This window comes from Panthera uncia, assembly GCF_023721935.1.
Source record: "Panthera uncia isolate 11264 chromosome A1 unlocalized genomic scaffold, Puncia_PCG_1.0 HiC_scaffold_17, whole genome shotgun sequence".
NCBI lineage: Eukaryota > Metazoa > Chordata > Mammalia > Carnivora > Felidae > Panthera > Panthera uncia.
Window position 1 is genome coordinate 71,784,215 of NW_026057577.1, and position 26,090 is coordinate 71,810,304.

Below are 26,090 nucleotides of genomic sequence, written 5' to 3' on the forward strand. Positions count from 1 at the left end.
CACACAAGAGAGAAAACAAGAGTGAAAGCAAGAGCGAGAGAGAGAGAGAGAGAGAGACAGACTAATTCAGTGGTCTCTACCACAAGTCCTTAAGCTTTTATATGCGATACTCTGGGGCTGCCTGCTGTAACCAGTTAACATTTCTGGCCTTCCAAGAAAATATAACTAGTCCCTTAAAGTAGAGAAAGGAAGAAGAAATAATGGAGTGTCCCATTTCTGACAGTCAAGAGGGAAAGGAGAGAAATGTTCCCACACTGATCTCATTAAGATGACGAGAATAATGAGTGTGAATCTTATGTATGAATCTCCTAGTAGATAGAGGAGGGCATAAATGTATCCCGCATTCACTCCTTTATGATGCCTGATATACTACATTTATTCTTAGCTTCATCTGATACTACTGTTGGGGGCTTCTGTTACAATATTACAGCTTTAACTTCAAGTTTTGCCGCTGAAGTCATCTGAGTCAGTCATTCAACACAGCTTTATTGAGTGTGCATGAAAACGGGGAAGATCTGTTAATGGCAACTGAAATGCATCTCAAGCAGAACAGCCTGAATTTATTTCCTGTCACTGGTTCTAGTAATGGATTAAAAATACTGACAAATGGCATTTTTCAGTTTATAATCTATTTTATTTCCTAGCTCCTTAAACTTAGGTTAAACATTCTACTCGATTAGAAATAGAACCCTGGTATTATTAAATATGTCTAAATATTATTAAATATTTTTGGAGGAAGACTCCTGCATTTTCCGCAAACACTGACGAGACATTTTCTTTGCGATTTGTTTCTCTTCCTTAGACCTAATGTAAGATATTTTCAAATAATAATTTTAAGTTATATCAGTTTTCAAGATTGGTACACATTCTGGAAGGGGACATAGCTCTCAGAAACAAAAACCTGTGCTCTGGTTGTGTATGTCGTTCAAGCCTAAATGATCCACGGGCCCTTGTACTTAAGGACTTCAAAGCATTTCATAGAGATGATTTAATTTAGCTTTCTTCACTCCAATAACTTTAATAGCAATAAATTGGGGCACCAAGCTTACAGCACATAATTTATATAATGAAGAGGACAACCCCCTTACAAATTCTAATGCTATCTCAAAATATGCCCAAATTATTATTTTAGTACTTCTACTGCGTTGTGAAGGGATATGCTATCCTATTATATTACTTAATGACAGGCTAGAAAAATTTTGATCCACAGAATTTTGAAGGACATTTAGGATGAGAGCAATCAATGAAGCTGGATCACCAATTTTTCTAAATAATTCAAAATACATACACTTTTTTTCTTGGCATTTATTTAGTCTAATGAACACTTACACCATGGACAGCTTCATCTTAGCTACCATTAAATCAATACGAATCAATATAGATAGTTTAAACTGTTTAAGCAACTCAGTGAAAATATATGTTTGAAACCTGGAAAATATATTCTTAATGAGTCTACATTTACTTTTGGGAATAAGTAATTTATACCGCTTGGAGGCCAAGTGACATTACTTGTCTAAAATGTGCCTCACTTAGACACACAGTGAACCCTTTAAGAGTTCTTTATTACTGTGCACTCGTCTCTGCAGTGGTTTGAGGAGTGGTGTACATGACCCCGACCAATGGAAAAGTTCATTAAAACATAAGATACACACTTATTAACTTCAGGAATAACACTAACTAAAGTGAACACGGCTTTACTGTTTCCAGTAGGCAATGCCAGCCCTCTCAGATGAACACATTCCTTAACAGGGAATACCAAGGACTGGGAGTCCAATTTTACACTCTTAGAACTCTACAAGACAACGTCAGACATTTGGTTTTCCTTAATTAAGAACATTCAACATATAAAGTTCAGGATAGAGAGACAGATCTATCTGTATTTCTCTCTCTGCCCTTTTTTTTTTTTTTTTAAAGTGTATTTATTTATTTTGAGGGAGAGAGAGAGAGAAAGAGAGGGAGGGAGGGGCAGAGAGAGAATCCCAAGCAGCCTCTGTACTGTCAGCACAGAGCTGGACACAAGGCTCGAACCCACAAACTGTGAGATCATGACCTGAGCCCAAATCAAGAATCAGACAGACGTTTAACTGACTGAGTCACCCAGGAGCCCCTCTCTCTCTGCCCTTCTTATCTTTTCAATGTTGCTGTCTTGAAGGATCTACTCCCCACGACTGGGGGAGAAGGAGAGTGCCTCAGTAATTTCCTCTACCGCAAAATGGTCTCCAAGCTCCCTTCCAAGTGTAACATTCTGTCACTTCATCTGCACCCTTCAGAGCCCCATAGAATCTCCACCTTTGTAGGCCCCTTGCCTTTGCCATGAGGCAGGTGCTCTATGTTGAAGGTAGGACTGGGATAGGTGTGTTGGTGGCATCCTGAGCACCAAGCCATGATTGCACCGAATCTCCTTCCTACATGCAATGTTTCCATTCTGCAGCTAGTACTCTATAAAGGAATTGATTAGGTTTGTTAGTGGCTCTATGTCATTATTTATGACATTGGCACTATCGGGAAGTGTGTTCCAAAGTCTAAGTAACTATCTTACAAAACAGACTTTTCCATCTTATTTGGAGATGGGAACCCTATATGGAGAATATTTAGTCTTAACTACACTAACTAAGCCAATCAAGATTTAAGACTTAGAAACTATGGCATGAGTCTCTTATTCTGATAATTTTTTAAAAAATGAAAGGAATAGGATACAGCCGGAGAAGCTGATAGAACCTGGGTTAAATGTCTCTTTGATAAACACCAGCCTGCTGGAGGAGGCATGCAAGAGGCTCTTGCAATGGAAGAACCAATTCTATTTAAAATAATTTAAACGCAACCAGATAAATTTTCAATATTGCCACCTAACCAGGAAAAGTGAACCCTGGCATCTGAACTTCTGCATTTATAAATTAATTTTCTCTGAGTAGCAGTCACCACTTTACCATTACTGCTTCAAAACGTAGCACCTCTTTTATACAACCTCATTAATCTGTGGATAATTAATGGACTACTTTTAAGACTGGCAATCTGTTATTTTAAATTAAATCTTAAATATGTCTTTAACTGACTAAGAAAAATAATATTTAATCCATCCACATTTTACGACAAAACTGAATGATAGATTCTTTTTCTCAAACATGTAAGCACTGCCTGCAATCTGCTTGACGAGAAAGGTATAGAATCCTAACAATAGAAAATGCACTAGAATTATGTGTGTAGAGCTAAGTGGGATATAAAACATCATATATTTACGTACTATTGATAAATTGGAATAGTTCCAGTTTTGGGATTCCTATGCGGAACTAGATAACTTGACGTGCAGAATAGCCAGTAAAACATGTATCTTCACCATTTTAAATGACTTTCGTATTCTACAACCTTTTTCCTTCCCTTCCAATGAAGATCTAATAGGTAATCAAGCCTAATGAAGTATGCTTTTATATCTCAGACATAATGATATTCATTTAAGAATATAAAGATTATCTACTAGTCATAAATACAGTGCAATGTATAGACAAAACCCATCAAACCCTCATAAAGATGGAGGTTGTATTACTTAGGCCAGAATTAATGTACACCCCACTTCTCCATTTCAGTGAAGCACAACAATGTACCTTGGAATTGATGTAAAGAAGAAACCTCTCGTATGGGTTTCATAAGGGCAAGATTCAATTCTTTACTCTCTACAAAGCTAAACAAAATCTTTCCTTTAATTGGACTCTAATATAGTCAATAATTTCGTACAGAGATCACAAATTTTCTTTCTCCAGACTGGATTACCTATGGGAATAATTTTTATTATATGCAAACTACAGAAAATCCAAACTAGACTTCACTACCAAGAGTATGAAAATAAACAGAGTTAAGCTCATGTGTAACCTCATTTACAGTATGTATCCTCAAAGGGGGGCAATATGACATCCAAGGGGGCAAAAATTGGCTCTTAGGGGAGAATAAAAGAAACTTAGATATTACAATGATTTGTGCCCCTCCAAAACTCAACATTGACTGAGATAATCGTATTCCTTAGCATTTATTTTCTCTCATTTAATGAAAATTTTCTTCTTAGGAGGTTGAATATGGGAAAAAAAAACCCACTGAGAAACACTGATTTAATATAAAATGAAAACCAAGTTTTATCTCTAACATCTCTTTTTTCCATTCTTAAAATCAGAGTTGCCTTTCATTTTCATCCAAATATCGACTGACACTTTAATGTAATTTCCATCTTTTCTTGCTTGTTAGTTTTTCTCTGATTTTCTCCTCATTATGTCCCTTTGAGCCAATAGCTGGTGACTGGTGTGAATGTGAGAAATGGTTGCTCTTTCATCTTTACTCTCTTACTGATCTCTCATGTTACCACTTGCTGAGTGTTGGACCTCTGTCATCACAGCCCAGGAGAAGGTGCAACGTGGAGTCATAACTCACACACCTACTGCGGCAAGACTGACTACTGGGTCTATATCCAATTCTGACTGCAGTAGTCAAATGTGGAAAAATGGTGGCAGGAGAAAGAGCAACAAAAAAGCAGAAATAACTTTCTTAACAACATTTCAGGTCAGCTTTTCCCTCGGTAAATTAACACACTCATGATTCTAAGGTATATCGTCATAACTGGTCAAAATAGAAAAATGTCACAACGGAAAGCACTTTACTCCTATTTCTTCATATTTACCTGATACATAGGGGCATGGAAATATGTGTCGAGTAAACTTACTGACTAAAGTATACTAGTGACTGCATTTCTCTTATAATTTACAATCTTTCAGAAGAGTTATTACTTTATAAAATTTTAGTAAAATAAATGATATAATTATCTCGTTCATTTAAATGTTTTTCTTTGCAAAACATTTTCCATAATAATATTTCACGATAGAACATGGCTTGCTCTTTTGTCCTGGACAGTTTCAATGGAAGCCGGAAGGTAGAGAGCTCTTCTGAGGACGAATATCCTCAGTTAGTTTAGGAATCTGAGGATGGAGAGTGATCTCATTACTTTATAACTTTTGATCGTTAGTCAACTCAGTCATAAAGTCTGGACCAAGCAACACATTTTCAAAGGCTCTCACAAAGGTCTTGAGGCTGACACTACCTGATAAGTAATGCCTGAGGTGAAATGGCCAGGCACCCACAGAGCCAGGAAGAGACCACACTGAGGCATCGGCACCCCCTCCTGTCCCAGCTTTCATTGCTTGAACTATGAAGATTCCCAAGAAGTCTAATTGCTGAATTCAAAAAGGTATCACAGTTATGTTCGTGATGTTAGCAGTTTATGTTTGATTATAATATAGTACAATAGCACTATACCTGAGGAAAAGTGAAATAGTTTTATTTTCCCCAAATCACCCAAGGAAGAATTTATCCCCAGATTATAGCATTTTACTACTTCTAACTTTTGAATACAAAGGAGAGTAAAGATAATAGAAAATATGCGTTTGACATGCTCTAAGAATTAAATTCTTCTTGTAAATAGACAGTAAAATTTAAGAGGAATAAGCTTTTCAGAGAGTAGTAGACTCAGTGTCTTATGTGATTATCTCCCTCCAAAGAGCAGGAGGCCATTTTGCTGATATCTATTAAAATAAACAACAAAAAAAGGGTGCTGGCAATATTTAAAGAGAGCTATGCACCAATTTGAGGAAGTGCTGCCTTTGTAGATGTAACAGATAAAACACAAAAGAGAAAGACTGTACACTTAAATAGATCTATAAACTAAGCTAGAGCAACACTCCTCAAGAAGGATTCAAGAAATCTAGTCAAAATGCTTTGTCCCATTAATATCTGATTTGCTACATTTCCTAAGATACACAGTTGATTTTAGCTAATTGTAATCAATCTTCAAACTCAACTCACTTCTAAATTTTGATCTTTGAGGGGCTTTTATATAATTGCAAAATTTATATGCAATGCTTTGGCATCGCTTAAGAGAACCTAACTTTTTATTGTCCAATATTTGAAAAAAATTTTCTTCCTTGGAATTCAGATAAATTTAGGGGAAAAATGTATGTTTTGAGTATCGACTTAAAAGTGTCAGTGTGTCCCCATGAATTGGGCATACGATCTATTTACTGAAAAGGAAATTGTAGTACTGGAACCTTCTAAGTGTCAATAGTCTTTGATTTTGTAAAAGGAATTTTGGGTAATTTTGGAGATATACAATCTTCTAAATTGATGAAATTCTATATAGGCTTTCTTGTTTCCTCACACATTTGGGAAGGAAGCATTTAATGTACCTTTAAAATTTGTGTAAATTAGATTGGAAGTATTGTTTAGTAAGCTTAATAAATGTTTATGTCAGAGGATAGCATAAGTGAAGAAGGATGGACAGAAGGGCTTGGAAATTTAGATTTATATAATTTTAGGAAAATTAAAGAATGCAAGGATAGGAAGGAACAAGAGTTATAGATCATTTTGCTTTAGTACTTGTTTCTCTGATTTTTGAGGGTCCTTCTGTTTTGTTGTTGCAGGGAAAATAACAACAATTACATCTGGAACATTTCCAGTTTTCCTGCTTAGCACTAAAAAAAATAATTGTAGCAACACCAACAAAAGCTTCTATACAAATCATTTGAAAATTGCCATAGATTTGAAGCATACTTTTGTTGGTATGCTACTGCTGATGTCTCTTAAATTTTTAAAGTAGAAATTTCTGTTGGGATCTTAAAGTTACCTTTCCTATGTCCAGTACAATCACCCTATATAGCTCACTAACATGAACGCTAAGATTTGAATTACAGGGGATGTAGATATGCCTTTGTTTGCACATTGATGTTTCTTCTTAAGCAATGCTCCTCTCTTGGTCCTTGAACGTGAAGGCCACTTAAAATGTCCTTATTGTTGTAATAACTTTTAGAAAAATCCATATGTTGTTTAATAGCAGCAGGCTTTCTACACAGAAAATACCTGATAAGGTATCCTCATGAGCCTATTGTCTTCAGATCGTTGCATTGTATTCCCATGGCCTCTGCAAGTTCAGTTCCTCCTCCCTTGCCTGTGCTTCCTCCATTTTTTAAAAAAATCATTTGGCTACACAGAGCTGCCTCATGTCATTCTCTGCATACATCATCTCTGTTTTTTCTCTTTTCCTGCATAATGGCCCAGCTTTTCTGAGAGTAGCTGTTGTCCCGAGTGTGATCCTTTACTAAAATGGGGATTGAATGAAGGTGAAGCACAAATTATCTGGACGCAAAGGAAAACCAGGCATTTGAAAAGGACCCAGAAAGGAACGAGTAATGAACCAGAGTGGCCTCGATGAATTGCTGTAGAGGGAATTCTCAGTTCTGACACAAAAGGAACACATGGATACCAAGGAAAACCAGGGGTGGGGGGGTGGGCAGAATCTCAGTAGGAAGCCTGCCTCATAGGCTGGTCAGCACAGAGGGTTGAAGCCAGTAGCCTTCCAGATAGCAACAGAAACAAATGCATTTTATGAGTAACAGTTAAAAATTCAAACATGCCGGTTCTGGGACACAAGATACTTGGAAGGGTTGACATCCCTTCATAATTCATGTTCATTGTTCCTCTAAGTAAAATATGTGTCTCCCTATAGTTATTCTGTTAGGAATTGTACTTTAAAGGCAAGAGGACATTTTTGATAATGCACATCTTAAACTTTTCATTAAACTACCAAATTTAAATTCTACCTTTTTGTGCACTCTGACATTTTTGTCTGGCATTTTCATTAATTTTGCGACATACATAAATGTAGCTGAAATGTTAACTGATCAATACTTTGTCTCTCTCATGTAGCACTAGCACTCCATTCCCTAAGGACCACACAGCAGAACAGAAATTAAATGTGTAAAATATCAAATGTTAATGTTAAACACAGCGGCACTTACTGTATAACGACAGAAAAGGCTAAAACAATTCCAAATGGACAGATGGTACCACAAATTATCTACAATCACATTTAAAGATTAAAGTTTGTCCTGTAAAATAATTCTTTGACGCACACTGAAGTGTGTCCTTTTACTGATAGCTCAGTTGTCCAATTATTTTTGTGCTCATTACAGTGAGAAATGACAGTACTGAAGAGAAAGAGAGAGTGCGCACTCCGTTTTTTTCTTTCCACGTTGCACCCACTGACATCCGCAAGAACACAAATGTCTGGTCAAGAGCCTGATGAAAATTAGGCTCAATTTATGAGACATTTCCACGTCTGCAATAGATGATTCCAAAAGACAAGCAGGGCCTTCTGCGCCACATACGTCTGTGTTTGCTCTCAAGCATACAATATTCATAGTAAAATTTAAAAACCTAATTCATAGCACACAAAAACAAGGACATTCCCAGGAACATGTTTGCTTATGTTTTATCCCTCGCCTCCCCGGCCGACCGCAGCTTTGTGTCGTCAGCCGGCTCTAGCGTCTTCCCAGAGCGCACAGGTAGTGCCAAAGGGGCCGGAACCTCTCTAGCCCTACGTTTCTTAGGCTTTCCACTTTAACCGACATTGGGACAAAAAGATCATTGTCTTTCCATTTTGGTTTCATTATTCTACATTTGTTTTTGGATAGGAAATTAGAAAAGAAAAAGAAAATGGGTTAGAAAAAAAAAAGGCTCTTAAACATTATAAAGTTTACTGATCTGGGCCTAAAACCAAGCCACATAATGGTACAAATGCATGTGCTCCGTGAAGCAGCTGCATTTATGAAAAAGTGGGCCAAGTGGAACCAATATTATAATAATAGACCCGAGATCCATCAACAGGGAATGATGGGAACAATATGTTTGTAACAATGGGGTGCTGCTCATACTCTTCTCCTAATGGAAAGCAGTTCTTTTCAATAAACTGGCCTAAAAAGGCTCTGGTTATGCAACGAGATCTTTGAAACATTTCATTTTTAAATATATCACTTAATATCTTTAAGACGAATAAAAATCCTACAATACTTTATTTTTTTTTTCTGAATTGTTATGATACTTAGATTATAAGGTACATATTTTAAAAGCTCTTTTAGAAAGAAAATAATATCTGTTGTGTGGCTTTGGGTAAGGTTCTTTTCTGTGCCTCAGTTTTTTCCTCTGCATATTGGGAAAATAATAGTATCTACTTTGTAGATTGTTGTTAGGTTATTGGGAGTATTAAATTCATGTATTCATGAAAAGCACTTTCGTGCATTAGTGTCTGTAAAACAGTTTCCTGGTACATAAAGGCTTAATAAGTATTGGTTGTTATGATTATATAGAGGACTATTATATTATTATTTATAGGATTATGAAATAGTTTAGAATTTAAATGAAAAGTCCAAGGAAAGCATTAGGCTATGTCTATCATCATTTAGTAACTAGCTCTATTAGAGCAAAGCCTTATATATCTGGCATCATTGGAGAAGAGTTTCTTCACTTAAGAACAAAAAATTTCACATCGATTGACTGGTTTATTGGTTGGTCTGTTGATCTGGATGGCCATTTATATTGGGAGCCTACCAAGTACTAGATACTCTGCAGGTGATGCTGGACCACCAGGGTGGAAAAGGCAGGGCCCCCCTTCTCATGGTATGCCCAGCTCAGGTCTAGAAAAATGAAGTTCAGTTTTGTTATTCGTTATTTTAGTCACATTCGGTAGAGTGTAACTCAGGGCTTGTATTCAACGAACCTGTCAATGTTATCATTTCTTCTCAAAAGTACTCTTCTTGCACATTCACATTGCGACTTGTGAGGCCTCTTCTCGCCATTCGTGTCTGCAGACCCTTATCCCACCTTTACTGTGGCCTCCCCCTCCTTTTTTGCAAGCATCTCGCATTCAGTTTGTGTTTTGTAGGATGAAGGCTGTTGGAAACTGACTACCAGCTGAGAGAGATATTATAATCTGTCTTTCCCAGTGAACTTGGATACCCTTACAGTGAAACCACTCAAGTGTTATCATGTACATGTACCTAAGTGTCTCAGAATTTCAGCACCTGATTTTTGTTAATCAAAGGAAACTGTGAAAAAAGCCTGCCATCTTGAATTCGTTTTACGTCAGTGACCTCTAGAAGCAAGAGAAAGTTTATGAAGACTTATACAATACATTGTAATATTAAAGCATTCCGAATGAATGTTCCTGAACAAATGACATAACTGTATAGATTCCCCTGTTTTCAAATTTCACAAACAGTTGTGCGGGATGACTTTGGAAGGAGCGAATCAAAGATGGCATCATGGCATTTTTGAGAGAATATTACTGTGTCTGTTATGAGGGCCCATGGAACCTGGAAGTAATGGCATTAAATATACATAGAAACTCAGTGTCAGTTTTTCCTCATTAATATCAAAGTATCTCTATGATAGTGAAAAATCATAATCCAGTTTGCTTAACAGTACCCCAATGTATTTATTATGTGGAAGAGCTAACTAAAAGTATATTGACAGAGGAAGATTTTCTTTTCCCAAACTTAATGATGATGGCAACTGCTTTCTTTAAGGAGACAACAACATGTCTATGGGAAGCAGGCTGCCTAACTTTCTGGTAACTTACAACACAAAGGGACATACACACTCTTTGTTCCATGTGCTCAGACATTAATGAAAGTCCTATACAAGGCCTGAGAGGAGGACAGAGCTCAAAGTGCTAAACAGATGTGCAGACACTCATTTGAATGGTAATACTAAAATGTTGATTTGTTACTATAATGAAGGCTCTTCTTATGAGCTCTATCATAAAGTCATATTCTGCTAAAATGGAAACTGTAAGAAAGCCTAAGGTACTCATCTTCTAACAAATATGACAATAAAATAAAGGATTTCAGAAGAAGGACTCTACTTAAACTTCAAACTGAAATCCTGAATAAGCAAAACTAACGTGAGAGCGGAAAATCCCAGCTAAAGCACAGAGGAAAGTATTCTCTCAGATTTTCTGGCTTTGCTAGTTGGTCTCATCAGCAGTTTTTAAATAACCAAAGTAAAAGGCTACAAGATGAACATTGTTAGAGGACTATTTGGATCTATCAAATTCTCACTTGTGCCTTTTTAAAAACTGGAAATCTCAGAAACAATAAAACGTCTCTTAAATAGGTCACGTCTACTTCCAATTGATTCACATATTAAAATATTACCAACCAGCATCCTACTGCCAATGATTTTCATATTTTGAAAAAAAATCTATAGAACAATAACATTAAAATAAGGATGGTCAAGATTATTAATTTTTTTTTAACACTAAGGACTTTTCTTGGCTCTGTTATTGGGATTTGGAATTATGCAATATGTAAAATTTTACTTTTTGACTGTCATGGAGAAAATTATATATTGGCTGAGATTTCTTGCTTTCCGGAAATCTGGTGGGGGTGGGGGATGTATTCTTGGACTCAGACCTTGAACGATCCATCAGGTTCCTGCCCACGGCAAATCTGTCCAGTCAAGTCTTAAAATAGGAGTTTTAAAATGGCCACATCAACATAACTGTTACTATAGCCACAGAAACATGCAGCTATGATTACTGAATTTAATGAATAACAATGTAAGTAATAAAGAATTATCATACCACAAAAGCAGCGAGGCTCCTTGGGGGTGAATCCCAATCAAAGCAACTATTAACGTAGTATGCAGCATTTACGAGCACCATGACACAACGCTTCATTCTGATAAAGTTTCTTAGGAGCAGCTGTACAAAAGATGAAAATATTATTAGAATTTGCAAGACTAAAAGCCATCAGATATGGTACAAAATTCTTCAAGTTTAGTGTGACTTGAAAAGGATTCATAAAGTTAATGAAGTTGGAAGAATATACCAAGCAATTTGGCTCATGAGTGAAAGGAAGAGAAGTATCTCTGGAAACAGCAGAAAGAACTGAATTATAAGAACAATTCCTTAGCTAAATAGATTTTCTTAAAAAAAGCATTATTATGTGGATTGGGCTACCTATGTGCAAAAGGTAAACATCTCCAAAAATTAAAGACATTTACATACTGTGAATCTTAAATATATTTTTAAATTCTTAAATCTTATTGTGGTTTTAAGATTCTTTACATGCCTTAATTTCAAGATATTTGAAAGTGAAATGGATAACGTGGAATGTTTCAATTTCAGGTCTTAGAGAAAAACCCATCAAGTATTGCTTTTTTTACAGAAAACAAAATTTTCATCATTTTTGTGGGATTCTCCCTTATTTACTATCAATTTTTCAGTCTCGGTCTCTCTTGGTCTCTCTCTCTCTCTCGCTCTCCCTCTCTTAGTTTCTTCCTCTCAGTCTAATTCTCTGTCTCTCCTTTCCACAACAAATTTAAATTATATTTTCTCATTACTTTTTCATCATTTTGGAGTTAAGAAAAAAATTATGGTAACCAAGTGCTTTACAAAATCTTTCATTAAAAAGGTATATGAGAGTTGGTACAATTTAAATCTAAAATTTAAAACAAGGCATGGCTACAACTGTAAAAGAATAGCCCATATGCTAGATGATGATACAAAAAATGATCTACAGCTGTGCTAATAATTAGAATACTATGTCTACGGGTAATATTTTGCTAATTCCAAATATACTTCAATAGTGATCTGGCATTTTAAAGAAGTAGTTATATAAAGTTTCCTGAGGTCATATGGAAAAAATATGTATATGTGTATGTCTAAATATAGATGCATGTACAGGCAAACCAGTTTTAACAAGTTATTAAAATTGAAATTCTTTCAGGAAAAGAGTCACCCTTTTTGTTTTCCTTCTTTCCTTCCTACCCTGATCACCGTCCTTTTAGAGCTACTTTCATTACTTTTATCTATAATTGTGAAAACAATGTAATCTGTATTTCTATTTAGATAGATATTGCATTTGTAATGCATGCACTGTCTTTAAACAACCAAAGATCCCACTGTTTACGGTGAATTGATTAGATTTAAAACAAAACTAATTTTAGGCTTCTAATAGCACAGAAAATTGTTCAATATTTTAACACACACAAATGAGTTCTGTATGCTTTATCGCCGTAACAAAAACATTTTACGTTAGCTGTGTTAATTGGAAGTAAACAGTTTTTTAAAGAGGTAGCTTAGTACCCTTTCTTAACTTGATAACAAACCTAATTTAAGACTGTGTCTAATTACAGGATATCAAGCCTTATTTAAAATTTCTTCATGACAGAAAAATCAGATGTACTGATTTTCTATTTTCCTAGCTAAAAATGCCAATAAAAGTTCACTTCTAAAAGATCATAGTCAAAATCTAATTAACAGGGAGGTTTCCCTTAAAAGATGGAGCCCCTCTCTTGTGGATTAGAGGGAAGAGCTTTACGCAGGGCTCGCTTTACACACACCTGCATCATACCTGTGGGTGGTCGTCTGGACATATATTTGAACCTCAGCTTTTGGTGTTCTCTCTTACACATTCCATGGCAATCAGACAGTATTTTATGTTCAAAATGATCATTCTTACGCCAATGCATGAATACATATCCATTCTATGCAGCACCTACAGTATCCCCTTTCCATTCTGACCACCCCCATCTAATTTATTAGTTTGGTATTGTCCTTGCTTGATCTTTTAAGGAAAGGAAGGGAAGAGAGAGAAAGAGAAAAAGAAAGAGCCATTTCACATAAGTAGATGATCAACAATTCCATAGGCTTCCCCCCTCTATACTTCCAAAGTTTATTTGAATTTACTTAGATGTTTTACAGATACAATCAGGTCTTCCCAGAGGGGTTAATCTTTCCTTGCTCTTTACCTGTTTAGAGAGTCTGTTTTCCTCTTCAATGTACTTCTGTTCTTTGGGTATTAATGTTCGTAAGCTGGCTTTCACCTATACATCAACATATGTGTCTGTTATGGATTAATATATTACAAACGTTTACAAGTTTTTCACGCAGTTCGATTTGCAATAATTCCTAAAGTTTCAAAGTCCTGGCTGCTGTGCTCATAAAATATAAATGTATACAGTTGCACATGCATGCGCTTCCATTTCTTACGCCGGCAGGCAGCGGCCGAAGCACAGCCGCAGTGGCAGCCGCCAACTATAACAGAAAGTGTGGGTGTGCCAGGCAGTGGCAGAAGCGTATTCTCCAGGATACATCAAGGTTTAGAGAAAATGAGGAATGACAGAAATTCTCTACAAATCAGGAACAAAAGCTTTCATGAAACTGAACTCTTTAGCAGTACAAAAAAGCCAAAGTTAAGACTTACAGCATTAAAAATCACATCTATTTCAAGATAGATGACCCCCTTTGTTGGCCCTGTCAGCTGCTTGTTTTTCAAGACGTAGGCTTTCTGTTCACCATTTTGAATCTGCGGGAAAAGGACATGACAGCCGTCTGTCTCGCGGTCTCCACTGAATACACTCCCTCAGTGACCTTTGACCCCCAGCTGCTGAAACTGACAGAGAACCCAAAACAACTGTGGCAATTCTGACAAGTACCTGTTCATTACCAGGATCAAGTCTGTCAGGAAAAATTAACTATCATGGGATTCAACATGGCCGTGAATTGAGTATGTTAAAATTTTTAGTGTTCTTATTACAGACCTTGGTTGAGAAATGACAGATACAGAGCTGAGGGTTTTTTTTTTCCTTGAGCAAAAGCAACACAGAGCAGTGTGTCAGGTGAATAAAACTTACAGACAGCAATGGTATAGCAACTTTGCCCAGAAAGTCAGCACTTCGATCCCGATCTTCATCATAAACTGTCACTTCAAGAACTGAATGGATATCTTTAATGTTGCTGCATAATAAATACACATAAGACGAAAAGACTTCATCAGTGGGGAACAAGAACAAAAATGCTTTTGAAAATTTAGATGGCTCCAGCTGATTTTGTGTGTATGTGTTTTTATGTATGCTATTTGCATATACACATATACAAGGTAGCTTGGTATCTGACAGAATTTCCCATAATGCACCTTAGTAGACTACAGTGATGGTTCTATTATCTGAAACTTTGAATACCACTGTAATTTCAAGTTATAATTTTTTAATGAAATATAATCTTCCATCTGGATGGGCGCAGAATAAGTTATTGTAAAAAAAAAAACATCAATAAGTGGCACTGTTTTTGAGACTTTTCCCTCTAATTATTATCACAATAATTTCTACCTTCCTATTAACCCCATGTAAAACTTCAGTAAATTTGATATCAGCAAGAGTCACAGTATATTTTTCTTTTTTTGTAACAGTAGGACATCTTTTTGTTTACAGTTCTTAACAAAACTTCTGGTAGTTTTATAGTAAAAATTAACCAACACATAAAACAGAATGGAGAAAATGTAACATTGATAGCTTTTGTACCACCCCAGGATTTAGAAATTAAATAGTGTTCCATTATGTTCCACAGACAACGTATGTTAATAAACAACTGTGTGAGCTCTGCATTTTTGTTTCTGGAAAAATAAACCCCAATTGCTGACAGCATTGATTCTTTGATCAAACTGTTTACCAAGAAAACATGAATTAAGAGAAAACAAAAAAAAATGAATATATTCATTACTGAAAGACTGCAACCACATGTGAGAAGAGGCTTTATCAGGGCACAATCAATTAATGGCTTTGATAATAATCAAACCTATTCATTCAATTATGCATTCCAGGGAAAAACACTCTCAACAACCTTCTTAGGAGTGCAAGTCTCCTGACCAGGCTTTCATCTCTTATAAAAATGTGGAATTCCTTAAAGATAAATTGGTCAGATAATTAAATCTGATTAGTTACTGGCTCTTAAGCTGAGACATTATAAGAAATTAATGAGGAATTTAGCAGTTTTCATATACAAGAAAATAAAACTATGTTAGAAAACTTTTAAGAAGTACTCTGTTTGGAGAGTTTTCCTTTGTTCAGAGTTCATTTCTAAAGCCCAGTTAAAAACATACACACGCACACACACACACACACGCACACACACAACGAACTTAGGAGATACTATGGTGTAGATCGGCAGCTTTTTTAGCGTGTAGTCAAAAGATTTGTAAACTTTTTTTTTTTAAAAAAGAAAAATCAACCTAAATGGTGATCTGGTAACTAGGACAATACTTAATGTTCTTATTGTACTAAAATGCAATAAAACAAAACTAAAGCATCTCTGAATTCGAGACTGAATTGTTTGCTGATTTGAGCAATGGAACAAATAGAGCTTTGTCCTCCCTGGTGTCAGTGCATTTGGGGGGAATTTCAATAGAAAGCATAAAAGGAAGAAGCGGTATGGCAATTCAGTTAATGGGAGCAAAACCCTTAGTCAAATCATATAAAAATCTCAGTTTAAAAAAAAAATCTGTGAAAACACAGAAAAACAACATACGCTTTCCCCAGGCTTCACTGTCAGAAAGGTAGTGCAATTATGATATTCGGTGTTGCCAGCAAAGGCAGTCCAGATGTGCTGAGTTGTTAATCGGTCAAGAATAAACACACACACACACACACACACACACACACACACAAACACACATACACACACAAATATCTCAAAAATAAATATTATTAGCTCCAGTTTTGAAATGAGCTCAAGGTAATGATTACTTACAATGTGAAGATTTTGTTCCACTCAGGATTGAGATTTTTGTAGACGGTGTGTGTTAGCAGCCTATCATTGTTCAGTTCCACTACACAAAATGGGTCACTTTTGCCTATAAGAGATTTGGGGGGAACATTTTCAGTACAAATAGCACCCACAGTTCACAGGATCATGATCACGACCACATCTCTTTTCTACAGAGTTTTATAAAAAACAAAAACTATTGTACAGTTTAAAAAATTTAAAAACAACATCAAAATACAGTTAGACATAACTGGATAATGTTAACAATTGTGATTCAGAGCAATTTAGAACCTGAAAAAAGTGAAAGAGAGAAAATTATATAGCTGGTATTTCAATTTGCACTTTTTTTTAATACAAAAATAACACTACTGCCAATTATGAGAGAAGATGTGATGCCAGTTTATCCCTAAGTCAATTTGTATTTAATTCTATAATGATCCTTTGAAAGGCTCAACCTCTTCACTTTTATGCATATATTTTCCAACTCCTCTCATTAGTAACTTATAACAGAAACTCCTAAACAAGTTTATGTTGGGAAAACTGCTTTATTACAGAATTACTCCATTTTAATGTACCTTTAGATTCCCTCCTGAAATATCTATGGCATCACAAGAAGGTAAATTAGACCCTCTGAGGCAGAAGAAATTCTGCCATTTGAATCCTAACCGCTCAACCAGTCTGCATGTTAAAGAGCAGTATTTTTTTCCTGTCCGCTGAGAGTAAAGAATTTGGAAGTTATCATCTGTTTACAGGGACTCTGTTCTGCCATAGTCAAATCTTGTCCATTTGGCAATTATATTGTGTGATATCGTCAATATTTCGTAATGTCATGTGAGGTATTATAAGAACCCCATAAAGTCAGAGGCTCTTTGGGGCAGCATTAATGATATTAGTGCAGCATGTAATTTGTTTGATACCTTATACAAATGACAATGAAATCAATATTTAGACAAAGCTGTCCAGAGGTCATATCTTTTAAACTACAATATTGATTTAGACTACAGAAGAGGTTAATGTGCATATTATTAACTTTAATGATAAAGAATAATTGTTTTAGATGCATTGTGAATTGTAGTCACTGTAGTTTACACTTCTGTGAAAGCTTAAATATCATTGAAGATTTTCAATTAAATTTTAATAGGAAGGAATTCATTAGCTATCAGGGACAGATAAGCTATGTGTTCCCTCACAGCAGTGTATTTACTTTCCATATTGTAATTCTTAAAGCGAGCTGTACCAACTTTGACTCACCTTTAATTGAACGTATTAGTTTTATATTAAAAAAAGAGATTAAATATATGTGTGTTATTTCAGTGGCCTCATATACCCCAGGTTGATTGCATACTTTAACAGCATGGTAGTCTTTTCAATTTTTGGTCATAGGAACAATTTTGACTGAAGAGTAGAGACTAGAAAGCCTTTGAGGACTGGTAGAATTTTTATCTCTGCCTTAGGATCTGTATTATCCTTTTTCATACACAACGTGGAAAAGAGAATTCAAAAAAGAACAGTTTGTTCATTAAAACACAGTGCAATAGGTTTTATACGCCACATCCACAATTTTATTTTCCTCTGTGAATTCAAGTATAAGCATAAAAAGTAGATTTGAACAATTTCTAAAACCTCACTTCTTTTCACGTAGCTTTGTGCTGGGCACTATAGTGTGCACAAAAGAAGAGGACATAAACCACCACCTCAAATAATTTATAAAAGGGTGGGACAGAGAAAACACCTATCTGTAATGATCAGAGAGAAAATTAAGGCCATATTTAATAGAATTCAATGTCAAAAGAGTAATTATTTTACTATCACTTTAGATAGAACTTTAGATTAAGTGATAAGTGTTGGTAACTTTTACTTAAAAGCTAAGCGTAATGTTCACACTCTTCCTGGAACCTCCTTTTAATCTTTCTCATATATGTGTACATTCATGTAAATCTTGATTTAGTAAAAAAAAAAAAATAACAGAAAAGAAAAAGAAAAAAGAAAAAAAGACTACATAAAGAGAGCACTTATTGGCATTTTTGTTTCCTTATTTTCACTTGCTTTATTTCAGTTACTATTATATTTCAATTGACTTGGTTTTACTTGCCCTCAAGTGATCAACAATGTGTAAGAGATTCAGTCAAAGGTGCACCACTTTTTCAATTGCAAAACACAAGAACAAACTTCAGAGACCAATATCTATTGGGGGAAAAATTACTTTAAACTTCTATCAGCAGAAGATGAAAATCCTCCCTTGATTTTTTTTTTTTCCTACAGGAATTATATTCAATGGTGTAAGAGGCTTTCAACCCCATGGAAAGTCTCTGAACTCACCACCTTCTTTGTTACTCTATCTGTATTTGCTGACAAAAGATATGGAGTCTTAAAGAAACAAAATCTGTTCTTAATGATTAACTCTTTCCATATCTTGTTAAGAAACGAATACATTTATCAAACCCTATGCCCACGAGGCAGTGTCCATCCTTATTTTCTTACCATTTACTTGATTATTTTTCAAGACCATTCCTAGAGAAAACTGATGTCCTCTGTCTACCACTCATTCTCTCAGTCATTGTTTTCTGTTAGAATGAAGATGTTAAAGCCCTGGAGACAATGCTGCACCAAAAATAGTGTGAGAACCCTCTGAAGCCACTTCTCAGTCATTTTGCTGGACTAAATTCCAGTGGCATCCATCATTGGCAAAAATATTCACTCATATGTACCTGCTTATAACTTGAAATGGGTAAGCAATGTAATTTTTAAGAGACCATATTAGACACTGTACCAAATGGAATGGCGCTTACGTAAAAAAAAAAAAAAAAAAAAAAAAAAAAGAGCCTTTCACCTCAGACCAAACTACTATTTAACATAGCTTTAATTAAATGTATTTAAGCATAAGTCACTAGGCAAGACCTTTCCCAATAACTGTGTTGTATCTTAGTAGTCGGCCACACACATGCGAAGAGCTGGCTAATGTTTTGACTACAGATTCATTCACTCAACAAATAATTATTACTTACCATGTACCAGGCAGTGTTCTATGTGTTGAGAATGCAGAGGTGCATAAAATAATAATAATAATCCTGACCTCATGGTGGTTACATTGATGAAAAAGATAGACAATGCATACACACATTTTATGGTACTTTAGAAGGTGATAAGTGCTATAGAGAAAAACATCGGGAGGACAATGAGGAGTGCTTGTATATATGTGCAATTTTTAAAAGGACTGTCAGAGAAGGTCTCACTGAAAAAGTTCCGCATGGGCAGAAAGAAACGAAAGAGGCAAGGGAGTGAGCTTTGGGCTACCTAGAACAACAACAGATTGTGGAAAGGTCAGAGAAATAGCTGTGCCTGGTATTTCTAGGAATATCCAAGAAACCAATGTGACTGAAGGAATAGACTGGGAGAGGGGGACAGTATTCGATGAGGTATGGGGAGGGTGGCAGGTCTCTTTAGAATACGTTTCCTCTACAAGTGCTAGGGGAAGCTTTTGGAGGTATTTGATCTGATGGCTGCTATTTGGAGAGTAAGGTGGAGAGAAGCCAATGGAGGAGGTAGCAGAAGAGTGAGGAGGATACTGTGATACTGCAGGGGATGGAAAGTGATTGGATTCTGAATGTATTTTGAAGGTAGAACCAACAGGGCTTGAAGATACCAAAAGTAAACAATCTACCATGCCTGATACTGTTATTGGCTGATGAGAAACGATTTATTGAGCTTAGCTAAGTCAGTCTTTTTTCCCAAGGACTAGAAGCATTCAACAAAGTGCTCAGGGTAGCTTTCTCTGGAATCTGGTAAAGGGGAAAATTTACGTAAGGAGAGAGCAGCCAATTTTATATTTAACTTCTCTTCAACTTTTCCTTCTAAAAAGTTATGTTTTTACAGTTATCAGTAACAGATGCCAACATCAGGTCTTTACACACTGTTATTTTCGACTAATTTAGAAAGTATCCTTCTGCCACTGCATGATTCAAGGGTAATTAAAAATTAACAGCAATTTCAACCAAAATAATAGTAAACGTACAATATCAAATTCTATAAACTTACCACTAAAAAGCATTCACCATAGTTTTATTTTAAAGAAGTGGCTACACATAGTTAATGTGCTTATCCGGCTTGCTAAATGATGCTTTAAATGACTGGCTTTTCAGTTTCTAAATTTTGCAGCCTTGATTATGTGCCACTTAAACAACTGAAAACAATCACAGAAATACCAGTGATGGACCTAACCATTAATTATCTCCTTAATTATTCCTTCTTTTCATCCTTTTATCGTTCCAGTTAGACCCCGTGATATGCTGCTTTGCTTGTTGAGAGTATCTGAGGAGAGGGATTGACTACAGGAAGCAGTGTTGATGTCTATTAAGAACACGGTATTCTGTAAAGCCCTAGAGAGTGATGCAAAGATGCTGCTTGTAATGATTTCATTCAATACTGTATGGCTACAAGTGCAAGAAATTAAGGCAGCATGCAAAGTTGAACTTTGTCTCTGATTATTTTGGGCTATTTAAACAGCCTAAATGTATGAGAACAGATTACATAATCGCTCATCTCCCTCTTATTCTAGTCATAAGGCTAAAGCTGACCTGTGGGTACCAACTGGTTTTCCCTTAACGTTCACTGTTTTGGCTAAAAAGCGCCTATCCTCTCCTTTGCAGGGCAGGTAAATGAAGATATGGGTTTGGATGCAAGATAGAAATTGCAGCGTTTGGCAGGGACTGGAGCAGTGGGGTTGATTGCATTAACCACCATGACTGCTAACGGAGAGTCTTAGCCTTGCTTGAGAACATTGCAATTTTCCATGTTGACAATCTTCTAGAGAGAAATAGGAATACCTTTTGAAGCACTCATTACTTATTGAATGCCTGCTCTTCTCACCTCAGAATTATAAGTATGATTAAGATATAGTCCAGCACTCAAGGCACGCACAATTTAGTGGGCATGATAGGCATGTAAATACACAATTATAATGCAGGATTGCAAGTGCTGTAATAAAGGTAAGTGAAGGGTGCAATGGAAGCAATGAGAAAGAAGCATATCATTCTCTAACTCTAGAACAGGAAGGGCTGAGGAGGCGAAGACTTCCTCAGTGGATGAGCTGACCCTGGTGATCTATGGTGATGACGCATCTCTATCACCAACAATTTTAGAAGGACAATTACCTAAAAAAAAGACTTTAACAATTTATGACAAGCAATGTTTAGCTTAAATTTATTTCTTTATCCTTTTGATAGGGTCTCTACAACACAAAAACTTAAAAACATGTTATGTAATGACTATAAAGTAGATACTTAAAAATACTGGGCTAGGACTAATGCATTTGTCCATAATCTAGTTAAATACGAGGGGCTATTTTTTTCCCTTATGGATTTTTATAGGGGGAAAAAAATCTCCCGCGGGAATGAGAATTGGAGGTTCTTCTATCTTGACTCAAAAATAAATCTATAACAAATTTTAAAGCATATGCTCTAATACCTAAATTCTTCTGGTGAAAAGCCATTCCCACCACAGTAAAAACAGATGTCAGAATTGTCTCCAATGGGCATCTTTTCTGGCAATCTTCAAAACAGCACTGAGGAATAAATAGGATGCAGTGACTGGCTAATTCTCTCTCACTCTTAGCTCTTGCTCTTTGAGGTCACAACACTGACATATTTATAAAGAACTGTGGGAAAGTCTGCACCACCCCTGCTTGCTTGTTACCTGTTATGTGGGCAAGTGGACGACTTCAGTTTGTGCAAACTACTGGTTTGAGCATTGAAGTCACTCAAAAGATACTGAGAGATATTCTTGCTCCCAGAATAGAAAGTTAATCCTGATCCATCAGTGGTGGGCTTTGTCCAGGGTCATTTTGCTGCTGACAAGCAGCACAGTTTGCTGGATGTGATGTGTTATAGAAATGTGTGTGTAGGGGGGCTACGCAGTGACCACCTCTTTGTTGCCCTGTCTCTGAAAACACAGAAGGCTTTCAATAGCATGGAAAGCAATTCATATCCATTGGGGCCTTTTATTTGGGGCCTACCTTGCACAAATTAAGCTCCTTGGTTTAATTTCCTCAGGTGTCACAGTTTGAAATGGCTATACTTTAATCTTTTTAAAAAACTTATAATCATGGTTGCCCTCTGTCCTTTCCACAAACTGGAATTTCAATCATAACATATAACAATGTTCTACATACATGAGGGAATTGCACAGGGTCCAGCAAAACAAAAAAACAATGTATGTCGGATATATCTTGCAATCCCTCCCTTATCACTGGAGATGGGGGTTTGACCTTTGCTTTTTTCATCAACTGACCTAAACATAGTTTAAACGTATGATTGGTAGAAATACATTAACTGAACTCCTCACTAGGTTCCCAATGGGTCTGATTCTGGGACCGAGTAATGATAATTGGACTTCTCTTTCTTCACGAAGTCATGACACAGGTTTCCTTGTGTCAGGAAAACCAGCCCCCTACAATTGTGGCTCTCAGCCCATTAGATGTAGTGCATCTTTTTTCATATTGAAGATTTTGTAATGCCTTCCTTACTACTTTGAAATTAAACTGACCCAATCATGATTTCAAGATTTCATATAACGCATTAATGCCATGATAAAGGAGCACTAAATAGAAAGCTGTTTATAATAAAACCATGTTTTTTTTTTATTCAACAAATATTTATTGAGGGCCTACTATATGCCAGGATGTACAAACAAAAAAAGGAAAGGTCCCTGCTCTCTTGGAGTCTGTTTGTGGTGGGGAGGGAGGAAAAAGAGACTAAATACTGAACTCAATTAACAAGTATATTTTATGTTAGAGAGTGATACATGTTAATGTAAATAGAACAAAATAGAGCAGGAAAAAGGATTTGAAGAATGCCGAGAAGGGGCACAGTTTATAAATTTAATTAGTGTGGTTGGAGTAGTCCTCATTGAGAAGGCGAGATGTGAGCAATGAACTGAAGAAAGTGATGGAGTAGTCAAATGGCTACCTGGAGATAAAGGTCCCAGGCAGAGGCAAGAGCTAGAGCAAAGGCTTGGTGTGCTCAAGCACCCTGATGGTGGGGCGCAGTGAGCAATGGGAAAAATTGTAGAACATGTCAGGGAAGTAATGGGTAACCAGATCATGAAGGGCTGTGGAGGCAATCCTAAGGTCTTTGGTGTTTGCAGTATAAAATGGCAGCCATTTGTAAGACTTGCGTAAATAATATGTATTTCAGAATGTAATCTAGGCTCAGATAATCATGAAACAGACTTAAAACCTATGTCAATGTCTATATGTAATCATGCGGCACATAGGACAATTTTCACTACTTAAAATCGTCTAATACTTTGTAGGATATTTAACATCCGCAACCTACTCCGACCAAATACTAGCAGTGCTCCCTAACCACTGTGGCAATTCCATTCTCCCATAAAGCTCTAAAATGCTCAAGGGGGCAATACTGCCCTCCTCCAAACGAGAATCACTGCCCTACAGCAACAGTTCTTAAACATTTTGGTCTTTAGGTACCCTTAAATTTTTTTTTTTAATTTTTTAATGTTTATTTATTTTTCAGGGAGAGAGAGAAAGAGAGAGTAAACGGGGAGGGGCAGAGAGAGAGGGAGACACAGAATCCAAAGCAGGCTCCAAGCGGTCAGCACAGAGCCAGATGTGGGGCTTGAACTCACAAACCGAGAGATCATGACCTGAGCTAAAGTCAGATCCTTAACCTACTGAGCCACCCAGGTGTCACAGGTACTCTTAAAAATTTTTGAAGGAGGGACACTGAGTGGCTCAGTGGGTTAAGTGGCCAACTTTGGCTCACATCATGATCTCACAGTTTGTGGGCCTGCACCCCATGTCAGGCCCTCTGCCGTCAGTGCAGACCCCGCTTTGGATCCTCTGTCCCTCTCTCTCTGCCTCTCTCCTGCTCATGCTCTCTCAAAATTAAATAAAACATTAAAAAAATTTTTTTGAGGACATCAAAAAACTTTTGTCTATATAAATCATATCTATCAGTTCACCATTTTAGACATTAAAAATGAGAGCATGTACAACTATCATTCATTTGAAAATGATACAATAAATCTATGACATGTTAACATCAGAGCAGTCAAAAATATAACCTTTGAAAAAGTTCATTGTCCACTCATGAGAGAAAGAGTGAAAAAGACAATAACATCTTAGTATTATTATGGAAATAGTTTTGACTTTAAAGATCTCTGAAAAGTCTTAGGGATTCCTGGAAGCTCCTGGGCCACACACACTTTGAGAACCATGACAAAGAGCAATGGAAACAGAGCACAATGTAAATACGAATTTATTTCCCTTGGGATCTAGAATTAGATGCAAAAGAATATTTATAGTATTATGTGTAACAAGATGCATGCTTGAGTCCCAAAATTGAACCATCTTGGTATATGCTGGGAAGCTTGAAATTTAAGACAGAAGAACAAGAAATAAAATGAGACAGATAAGAAACTGGAAAAGAAAGAAAAGAGAGACTATGGGATCTATAAAATGAGAGGAGGCTATGAAAAAATTACGTCTCAGCTTTTGAGCGTTTACATAAATTGTGGTTAAAACATTTAAAAATTTTATTTCAATTAATATTTAATATAGAAACTCTATGCAAGTGACTGGTTACAAGATTGGAAACACAAAAGTTCTTTGTCCAAAGATATAAGTGTTAATATTAGAAGCTCTTTTGTTTTGGTAAGTTCCTATAGATACTTTAGGACCTACAGTAATTATATATTTAATTAGACTCCCCATAGAAAAGTGTCAGGTTCCAGATAATCTTCCTTATAAGTAAATTCGTTAGCTGGTAAGATACTTTGCAGTAGAATAAAATTCTTTAGACTGAAAAAACGAAGTACTCTACTGGGTGATTAAATATATAAATATTAGGCAATAAATAAATAAATAAATAAATACAGGCAATAAAACTGAAAACTGTCATCTATCAAGCCTTTGTCTTTAAAATCATATCTTTGTCTTTTTATTTCTTTTATACAAAATACCTACTCATTCAAGAGTCTGTTACTCATCTTAGTACCTATTACAGGATCTCTGATTCTGAGGGCTGGGAAAAATGCCTCAGAGGCCAAGTTCAAATAGCTCACCAGGGACTTGAATCCTCTCTACAACCAGGCAATCCGATAGGCTCTGGTTTCAGTGATGGGGCAATCACTACCTCCACAGGACTATTCTGATATGTATATTTGGCAATTATAATTTTGGGGAAGTGCTTCTTTACAGTGCACACAAAATTACGTCTCGGTCACATTTGCCTATTTTATGATTTGCCCTCTGTGGTCATTTTTAAGTTAAAATGAAATAATGGGTGCAAAGGGAGGGTATAGCAACTGTCACTTCAAGTATCTGATCATTACCCACCCTCCTGCACTATTAATGTGGATGGCTTGCTGAGCATCTATTCTAACTTTTGGTGTCTCTTCCTAAACGAGACAGGCTGTAAAGGCCAAAATCACATTTTTAGACTCCCTTGCAGCTAGGGTTGCAGATGTGTGTTTGGCCAACCCAATCAGATGTACTTGCCTAAGATTTTATATTAGTATTCAGTTAACTGAGAGCGTGTGGAGCGCATTTTGCTGCTGCAGACTGCAAGCAGAAGTAGCATAATTAATTGTCACACTGTCTTCTCCACATGCCAATGTGGACACTTGCTTAATTAACCCCTCCACATCTCAGTTTTCTAATTTG

The 26,090-nt window shown here is 36.2% G+C and overlaps 1 protein-coding gene across 29 annotated transcripts in view; it reads right to left on the reverse strand.

Moving 5' to 3' along the window:
- The window catches only part of MCTP1 (multiple C2 and transmembrane domain containing 1), a 537,709-nt gene that overhangs the window by 141,654 nt on the left and 369,965 nt on the right, over positions 1–26,090 (reverse strand). For 25 of the 29 annotated variants that reach the window (XM_049647579.1, XM_049647590.1, XM_049647572.1 and 22 more), the window contains 5 exons: positions 16,397–16,499; positions 14,506–14,608; positions 14,076–14,177; positions 13,621–13,695; positions 11,450–11,569 (listed from right to left, as the gene is read on the reverse strand). In XM_049647579.1, coding sequence (XP_049503536.1) covers positions 11,450–11,569; positions 13,621–13,695; positions 14,076–14,177; positions 14,506–14,608; positions 16,397–16,499 — 503 coding nt within the window. Of the gene's footprint in view, positions 1–11,443; positions 11,570–13,620; positions 13,696–14,075; positions 14,178–14,505; positions 14,609–16,396; positions 16,500–26,090 lie in introns of those variants that run through there. The other 4 variants (XM_049647569.1, XM_049647567.1, XM_049647592.1 and 1 more) reach the window with 4 other exon arrangements.